The sequence below is a fragment of the Pempheris klunzingeri genome, chromosome 13, assembly GCF_042242105.1.
Source record: "Pempheris klunzingeri isolate RE-2024b chromosome 13, fPemKlu1.hap1, whole genome shotgun sequence".
In the NCBI taxonomy this organism is placed as follows: domain Eukaryota; kingdom Metazoa; phylum Chordata; class Actinopteri; order Acropomatiformes; family Pempheridae; genus Pempheris; species Pempheris klunzingeri.
The window spans coordinates 19,881,360-19,890,907 of record NC_092024.1 but is presented as its reverse complement, the minus strand read 5'-3'; the positions used below and the strand labels follow the sequence as shown (position 1 = coordinate 19,890,907).

General features: G+C 41.5%; 1 protein-coding gene across 1 annotated transcript; it reads right to left on the bottom strand.

Moving 5' to 3' along the window:
• Positions 1–1,336: 1,336 nt before the first annotated feature.
• On the bottom strand, positions 1,337–8,331 carry sav1 (salvador family WW domain containing protein 1). Its single transcript, XM_070842126.1, has 5 exons — positions 8,047–8,331; positions 6,655–7,152; positions 4,155–4,425; positions 3,819–3,974; positions 1,337–2,965 (listed from the first exon to the last, which is right to left on the bottom strand). The coding sequence occupies exons 1-5, from the start codon at positions 8,138–8,140 to the stop codon at positions 2,752–2,754; spliced, it is 1,233 nt and encodes a 410-aa protein (XP_070698227.1). The 5' UTR covers positions 8,141–8,331; the 3' UTR covers positions 1,337–2,751.
• Between the last annotated feature and the right edge of the window lie 1,217 nt (positions 8,332–9,548).

Genomic DNA, 9,548 nt, shown 5'->3' with positions numbered 1-9,548 from the left:
TTAAGATCCGTGAGGTTTTAAAGCCCCATTTCTTCATGACCGCGTTCAAGTGTCCATTCATACGTCAGAAAAGTAGCATTTGTTTACGCTGTGTTGCGTTTGCACTCCAAATTAAGTAACAGTTGAAAATTGTACCTGTTAAAAGAGAACAGGAAAAAGTGTCAAAGCATCTTATTGTTGGATTTAACAATTCATTCCTAAAGCCGCCCCCGTCAATGCTTAAATCAACTCCGGATATCGTGGGAGCCTCAGTGTACTGAAAGGTCAAATGAATCAACACTGCTAAGTTTCCGCACACACAGTTTCAGTTACAAGGAAATAACTAATAAAGTTGGACCAAACAAATGAAAAATAGACTTGAGTAATTTCTTTAAGGATTCTCTCCAGACATGTTTTAAGATGTGGAAATACTTTGGTTTGAATTTGGGACTTACATGTTTATTAAGGAAGTTCAATTTACTTTTTTTATTAGAAAGTCGCAAAAAAACACAAAAATGTTTTTGGCTTTGACTTCCCTTTTTGTGTAAATGGCTAACTGTGTCTTGTCTGCTTTGTGGTGCAGATCAGGTTGTGCACAGCGTGTTTTTATGAGGTTTTTTTTTTTTTTTTTTTGACCTTCCAGCCCACCTTACGGATTAACTGCCCCACCTCTGCTAAACTGCTCTTTAGCAGAGGTGGGGCAGTTATTCAGTTAGTCTTCATCCTTCAAATCTTTTCTCTTGTAAAACCAAAAAATACTGCTCTTAAATCAGATGTCTCTTACTTAAGTTTGTTTTTGAGTGCGTTATGGCCTCATTGTTGCCGCTTGTGGTTACTGGGGGGGCAAAACAGCCACTACGACAGCAGTTCTTACCAATCATCAAGCATCAGTGGGTTTTATACCCTCCATCCTCAGGGGGCAGTAATATACTCTTTACATCTTAGTGCATCACACTGACACAAAACAAGATGCCATGCTAGAAAACCTCTCTGGCCAAGTGACATACAGGTGAGATATCTGCTTTATTGGACATGTTTTCTTTTTCATAGAAAAGACAAAGATTAAGACCAGCTCAGTGGATTGGTAAATATATGTCTGGTTAACTGCCCCATCCCCGTTAGAGCTCAGCACCATGAGCTTTTCAATGGGACCTCCAGGATCCCACGCGCTGGATGAGACGGTCCTAAGCGTGGCTAGAGGAGCTGCAGGTTCTACAAGCGACCGCTTACATCTTTTCACGGAAACATTACGATTATAAAAACTATTGATCACAGCTGCTTTAATTGTTTTGCGTGCGTTTATGGCTCCATGTGAAAGTGAACAGGCATCAAAAGGCACCAACTGCACAGTCATGAGTGTGTTTTTCTTCACTGCAGACTTTATTGCTTATGTCCTGTATTTGCAATCCACAAAATCAGATATGTACAAACTGATGACACCAAACTGAAAAGATGTGATGGAGCCCTTCTTGCATTGTGAAGGACTCAATGAAGGGAGGTTCTTTAGAAACCTTTTTCCGCTGTTACTGGACCCCTTTAGGACATTCAGAAATGCTTGAATTCGTCATCACTCTCATACAAATGTCCCATTAAACACTTCCTTTATTCTACAGTGAGAATAGTTTTCATTGTATATTTAGAAAGTAATGGTATCATAAAACATGTTTCACCTTAGCGAGTGAATTGACCGGAGTCTGCTCGACAAAACCCACAGCATAAAAACATTTCTGAATATCTTAAGAGGGGCTTAAACTGATTGATTAGTGATCAATACAATATGCTTCCAAGAACCTGCACTTTTTCCACAGAGGAAACATGTCAGTCCATAAAAATAAGGCATTACCAAGGCAAGGAAATATCCAGAAAGGATTAAACAAGAAGTTGAATTGCACTTGTTTGGCAAACTTAGTGGGTCTTCTGAAGTGTTTCATAAAAGTTCCAGTAGCTTATTTAATGTTTCATTATACACACACAAGAATATTCCTGACTTACAGTAATGCCAAGAGATGCTCAAACCACTGCATCAAATGTGATGCTTCATCCAACAAAAGGTCTTTAAATAAAGACGTGTTTCATATCAAAACTTAAATATCTGTGAAACTTTTGGTGGATTGTCTTATAAAGGATAAATCATAAAAAAAAGAAAAATGCACACTCTTTGTTTAATGTAAAAGAGTGTGGTTTCAGTTTATGAGGGTAACAAAGCAAAGGGAAAAAATATGAATGAAGTATTTCATAGAGAAACAAATTAGAATTAGCTGCCTGTCTTTTTTTCCCCCACAGGAAAAAATGACGGAGAAGCTGGTGTATACGAGACATGAGCAGACATCGTAAAAATGCTGCGTTTTATTGTATTAAAAAGGCACAATCTCAGGATGTTTTTGAACAAATATCCGTAGTTTTTCAGACTCTGTTCTCCTCAGTCTTAAAAACAGAAATCCATACAGCAATTCAGTTCTCAGGGCAGTGGCTCTGCATGGCACCACAAGCAGTCTCCCCAGATGTAGCACATTATAGCTTCTTTTTCTTCATTGGAGTGATTTTTCAGTCACATGGTCATTCATAAATTGAGTGTCACATGAGAGGGGAAAAAAGGCCCCCCGCCAATGTGTGTCTGGACTTCCTGGCTGATATATTTGGATCAAGCGAAGGCACAGATGTGTTTGGTAAAGAGGCAATTAAGAGTCAATCATGATTTCAAAGGAGATCCTGACCGCTCCCAAACTGTGGAAACCTCAGAGAGGTGTGGCAGCGAGACGTCCCCGCTGCACATTACATGTTCCCTAAGAAGTTCTTGTTGGGCTGCTGGGCGTACCACTGCTGCCGCTGTTTGCGAGCCTCCACCTCCAACAGCAGCGCCTGCCGGTACGCCTCGTAGGATTTGACGATGTGTTCCAGCTCCTTCATGAAGAGCAGCTTCAGCATGCCCTGATACGTGTCCAAGTCCGCCAGCTGGAACAACTCCCACTTCAAGATGTGGTCATACCTGATGTTGAAGGGAAGATATTTATGGCACTTTAACAGGCTACTTTGTGACGTGTTGGACGATAAAGGCACTGCTGAGCATTTTGATGAGTAATAATTTGAACCTCTCATTTTTACCTAGTATGGTCTGACCATTATATGAGAGTATACTGAGTTTAAAAAAGGAATATTTTTGTATCTTGGTGTAGTTGCCTGATTTTTGTCACTGTGATCAAGATACATACTGAGCCCGACATTTTACAGTTGAAAAATAAACTGGGTTGTTAACACTGAACACGTGGGAAGTCAACAAGTAGCTTGCCAGTCACACCTGGTCTATTAGTGCTTGCTGTGACTACGGTGTAGGGAGCATCCTCGCAAAACAAATCTTCACACAGCCAATGCAGATGTTTTTGATTATGTGCTTTTATGCAGCAAAAAATATCAAACCATCATTCTCTTCACTCATAATTCTTCTCAAGTTTAAATCATTTGTCATTCTACACCACAGGGCTGCACAGCAAAATGCAAGTTGTCGTCCCATTTGTTACATGAAAAAAACAAACTTGTGCAGAGGATGATCTAAGTCTTACAGTCTGAGGAAAAGAAGCTGCTCTGTACTCTCTGTGGTACGACATACTTCCCTTGTCCCCTGCCGGATGGAACTCAAGTTAATTCTTATATATGAGGCATCTCAGGCAGAAAATGATCTGCATGATTGAGGTTGTTTTTGTTGAACAAAACAAGCAATTTGAAGACATCAAATTGGCCCTCAGGCCTTTGTTTTACAGACCAAATGATTCAGCAAGTAAATAACTGGCAGACTAATCGATCAGGAAAATAATGTCAGCTGCTGCATAAATAATAGGACTCACTTGAGTGGGGCACGGGCGTACACCTGCAGCCAGTCTGGGATCTCTGCTGTGTGGTACGGGTTCGCTGGCACCAGCACCGGCTGGTTCCTCTCTGCAGGACGTGGCTGATAGGTCACAGGAGGTGGCAATGGTGGAGGCTGATCATAGCGAGGCACACTGGAACAGATTGAGGTCACATCGCATTCAAAGCTTATTTTATCTGCGTGAATCCAGTTTAGACAACTCAAAAGACAGAAGGTGACCCACGTCAAACCTTTTATGAGAATAAAAAATGAAAAGATAAGATAGAGGTTTATAAAAACACAACATTTTTGCCTTTTCCCACTGCTGACATACCTCGGAGCACAGGGGTGACGATACTGTGCCCTCTTGTTGATGTGATCCACATAGTAGACCCCAAACTCAGCTGACTCCACCTTTTCCCAGCCTGGAGGGAGCCCCTCCCTCTCCAGAGGGTGGCTCCAGTGTGTAGTGTTAGTGTTGTGGTCAATGTAGTACTTCCTGCCACGGATGGTCCAGTCGACGGTCCAGCCGGCAGGAAGGGGGAGGTCCTCTCCCGTTAGACTGGAGAGGTTCCCAAGGGACTTGGCCTGTATTCGACCTATGCCTGAGGAAAACAAACATGTCTTTTTAGAAACCTAGAGGGAGAGGGAGAGATGTCTGACCAAACATACAGCTGAGCAGCTGCCAGCGAACAGCGCCTCTGGGAAAGAAAAAATATTTTGGGAAATTTCTTAAAAACCGCATCTGTGGGAAAATGTCAGTTAAAGAAGAGGAAGGTCCAGCATTTAAAAAGGTCATTCTGATAATGAACACAAAGCGGGACACTGGAAGAGTGCAGTGCATCAACTCTTAAAGCATGACAGATGCAGTATTTAAGTCCTGCAGTAATTGTGGATAGAGATGCTTAATCCCTTTGACCCTTTTGTGATGGAGCATCTTATTCTGACTGACATCGTTTGATGAATGGTAGGAAATGGGAGTGTTGTTAGATTTGGACAGGAAGGCTGAGATCTCTGCGTGGCCAGATATACACACTGGAGTTTTCATCCGGAAGAGAGCAAACCACTGAACTCCCAAACATTCTGTAAAAGCAGACAGTAGAGAGTGCTCATTCAACAGGTCCTGTACTGTCACTGGTGAATAATGTCAACGAGGAATGTGGAGCCAACAGCTGCGTGGATGAGTTAGGCTGAGAACTATCATGACTCAAAACCAATGAGCCTGAAGGGAGCGAGAAAAGGTTGAAAACACAGGAGAATGTGCAGGGAGTGAAGTATCTCAGCAAAATGGCGGCTACAATCTGATAAATTCTGCACGAGAGTGACAGCAACAGAGCTGGAGCTCTTTGCCAGCTGCTGAGTGAAGGGACGGAATGTGCGAGCGCTCTGCAGAAATGCTCTCCTCCTCCTCCTCAAAAAAAAATGGCAAAGCGCCATACTCACTGCAGACCTAAAGCTCACTGCATCACAGGAATTTCACCTGATACAGTCCAGAGTAGAGTACTATATTTACAACTGGTGATGCAGTAGTTGTACTGAAGAAATTAAGTGGATAGTCCAATTGAAATCGAGTCACAGATCAACAAACAGCTGAATCACCTACAACTAATTTCGACTACATTTTTACAAATTATTCATTACATACCATTCCAAAGATTTTTTTTCCTGCAGAAATCTGGGCACCTTAACAACAAGCACATTTTAAAAATGCTTCTGGTAATAGAAAATAAAAAGGAGGATGGGCAGACAATGCAAATGAGATTCTAATCAGGTGTCACACTCGCTCATGATGATTATTAGTGACCAACATAAACGCACAATAAATGGCAGAATTACAAAGTTACAAAGTTATACACTGATTGTGGGCCAATGTTTGCCCATTTCTATTCAAAAGAAACTCAAATGAAAAATGAATATAACACTACAAAAATAATGATGTTCCTCTGGAATGCAGCTATACGTATGTACAAAGATTATTCATAGAAGTGAGCGGTATGAGGCTGAGACATTTGATTGAGGGTGGTCTGCAAATTGCTAGTTTGCTGGCAGAAAGATTCGGCAAACACAGAAGTGAAAAATGCAGAGCCCCTAATGCTTGTTTAACTTCACTTTAAACAAGGCTGCATGATGTGCAAAAGGCGGGCCTGACATAATACTAACCCATATCATGATGTTGACAAGTCAGCCACAAAATAAAAGGGTCTCTATCATTTGGAGTGGCTTGGAAAATTCCTGCGACCACCTAAACATTTAATCTCATCGAAATTATACGCTTATATCATACTAATGTTTACAATGTGGAGCAGTAGGATAAAAATATGCAATTCCTCAGAAAAACTGAAAGAAAAATGCTCTTTTGAGTTGTTCAGTGACAACGGATGGCTTGCATTCCTTTCAGACTGCCCTGTGTCTGACCCAAAATCCATCCATAATACTTTGTCATTTCAAAACAGCAGGCATGCATCAGTACAGCCACTTCACTTCAACTGCTGCATTTTCTTGGGACCCCAAATTTACCAGTGCTTCCTCAACCTTTTCCCCAGAGGATACATCTGAAAAGATGAAGACTTGCTGGTGTGATTTCCCTCAACCTCAAGCATGACAAAAAGGCATAAAGAGAAGAGTTTTAGTCCTTTAAGAGACTATGACTGCGTGCCATGTACTTTCCAAAACCATGTGTACAGTTCAAGAATGCAAATCCTGCTCCTCGTAACACTTTGAATTCTCTCTAGCTTCCAATTTCTTAACGCTGCCCATTGTTTATTTTCCTATAAAGAGGACACATCTAAACCAAGACTGTAAAAAGTGAGCGGCAGAAGACGTTCCATGTTTACCTGATGGAGGTCTGCTTGGAGCGGGGGGAGTGTGTTGTCGTGGAAGTCTTTGGAAGTTGTGTTCATTATGCTCATAGTATCTATAGTCCTCAGGAAAGCGGTCCAGGACCCTCCTGGGCTGGCGCTGCTGATGCTGCTGGTGCTGCTGCTGCTGGTTGTCATAGTAAGGTTCAGAGGGGTAATAATACCGTGCAGCGTCTCCATTCTCAGACATGGGGCTCACGTCTGTGAGGAAGGACTGTGAGGAGCCTCCGTACTCGTGGGGCAGGTCTCCCAGACTGCGAGGCAGGTATGGAGGTGCTGACATGCGGTGGCTCTCTCTGCGGGCCACCTCATGAGGAGGCCTCTGCACAGGGGCACGGAGAAAACTCTTGTTGCGGGACACCACAGGCTCCCGGCTGGGTGCCACAGGGTATGCAGAGGGCCCCATCTCTGGCAGAGGGACCTCTGTGCGTCTGGGAATAGTGGGTCCATGACGGATGAATGAGGGCATAAGATCTGCAACCAGGTAAACGAAGTGCAACAGTCAGTCAACACAATAACAGCACCAATAGGCTAACTAAATCCTCTAAAGTACTTTGCTTACACACAGTCTGGCAGTACGAGTACTTTACTTATCATCATACTTTTTACTCCACTAGATCAAGCAGAAAAAACGTAAACATAAAAAATAAATAATCATGTTACAGTTTAGATTTATTACCTAAAACTCATCAATAACAATAATTAGAACTTTTCAGAACACTTTTACTTGATACTTAAGCTTCATACATTAAAATTTTGACAGTAGGAACTTTATTTGCACTGCAGTATTTTACAGCTCACTATTGCTGCTTTTAATAAAGGTTCTGCTCCTTCTTTAGTCACTAACAGGTCCAAAGTAACAGTACTAACAGGTGAGCCTCTAAGAATATAATGCAAATGACATGCAATTTAAAAGGCATCTGGTGATTCTTCCTCACTAACATCTGATAACAACAATCATTTCATTTCTACCAATGGGCAAGTACAGTGATTACAGCGTCAGGGAATATTACCTCCTAAAGTCATTGGGTAATGTTATATACTTGCTATCAATCTGATTAGTTGCTGTTATCTCTCAGCTTTTCTTTGGCACTGCAGCTGACGTACATGTAGCAACATGATAAACATTTAGCTAGCTAGCACTTGAACTACAGGCTAACAACTTGTTCGGTTACGTTGCCCTAAAACGCGATTTAAAAGTAGTTTAAAAGGTTATGAGCCACAACAATGTGCCGGTATGTTCCCCTAGAGCCACTTAAAACTGTTTGTTATTGTCGGCTTCATACTTCCTGGTGCTAAAGTTAGTTTTCGCTAGCATGCTAACTGATGCTAACTCGAGCTAGCTGGCCAACTACTTGTTGCGCTTACTTCTCAGGAGCGGCGACGTTTCCTTCTTCACATATTTCCCGTGTACCTCGGCTGGTTTCGACGCTTCGTTTTTACTTTTCTTTCGTGAGAGCATAACTCAAGGCTCGGAAACATCAACAACACGGCGCTGTAATGTCACGGCACGACCCCTCGACTCTGCAACCATCCCGTTGAGTTTGCAAAGCGCGGACCGTCCACATTTTCACTTTTGGATTAGCTAGCAGCCAGTTAGCCAGCTAGCTCGGGCTACTGGGTGAGCTTCCTCCTGCAGCGGTCCAGTCTGCTCTGAGCACAGATTCCACTCCCACCGCTGGTCCTCACTGGGACTGCTCCCTGCACAGCTACAGTCCTGCCCATCTGATCACCAGCTCTGCCTGCAAGCGGATACACAAACACTGGAGCTACACACCTCATCACTGACAGGACCAGACACAGACACACTCCAAACTAGTGGTGCAATGTAACTAAGTACTTTTACTGAAGTACTGTACTTAGTACTTAAATGTGTACTTTACTTGAGTATTTCTATTTCATGCAACTTTATATTTTACTAGAAATATTGCACTTTTTTACTGTGTCTGACTGGTTACATTATAAATTAGCAGAGATGTGCTGATCGTGTTGTATATTATGATGCATTGCTGTAGATTAAACTATATAAAGTAGCTGCAAATTACATTATATAAAAACAGTATATAAAGAAACCTAAAAAACAATCTCAAACATCTACAGCAGTAAATGCAACACATGCACATGAATGCAGAAGTGATATTTATCATAAAACATCACATTTAATACTAAAGCACTGCAGGGGACATTTCACTACTTTTACTTTAATACATATGGAATCCACTTTTTAATCCCTTTTCAACATAAATAACAGGTCACCAGTGTGTCTAGAAACCCTAAAACTATGAGAAAACACCATCCTCTCTTTTTCTCCTTCACCAGAACTGACAGTAACACAATAATGTACACAAACTGTGAAATATATTTTAGAACAAAGTTTTCCTCATTTAATGTGTAACACTTTTTATATCCCCCCATGTGTAAATTGTCCCTATTTTTATACTTCATCTTGTTTAAATTGTACATACTTTTTACATGTATACCTCTGTCCACTAGCTTATTTATTGTTTTATTGAAGTTCTATTTCTGCTCTTCTTTTGCTTACTTGCTGCTGTAACACTGTGCATTTCCATGGGACTAATAAAGGAAAATCTTCTCTTATGGCTGCAGCAGCAGGTCTGTAGGAGAAAAATATTGTGTTTATTGAACATTAAACCATGTAAACCTGTTGTGGTAGGACTTAAAATTTAGCAGAATATGGGACCTTTAAAGTAGGTTTTTGAAAGCAGGGCTTTTACTTATAGTGGGGAACTTTCACACCAGGTTTCTGTCCAAACCTCAACATTAAAAAGAAACTGAGCTCGTTAAATATATGAGCAGCAAATCCTCACATTTTTGGATCTGGAACAGAGAAATGTTTGACAGAAATATCT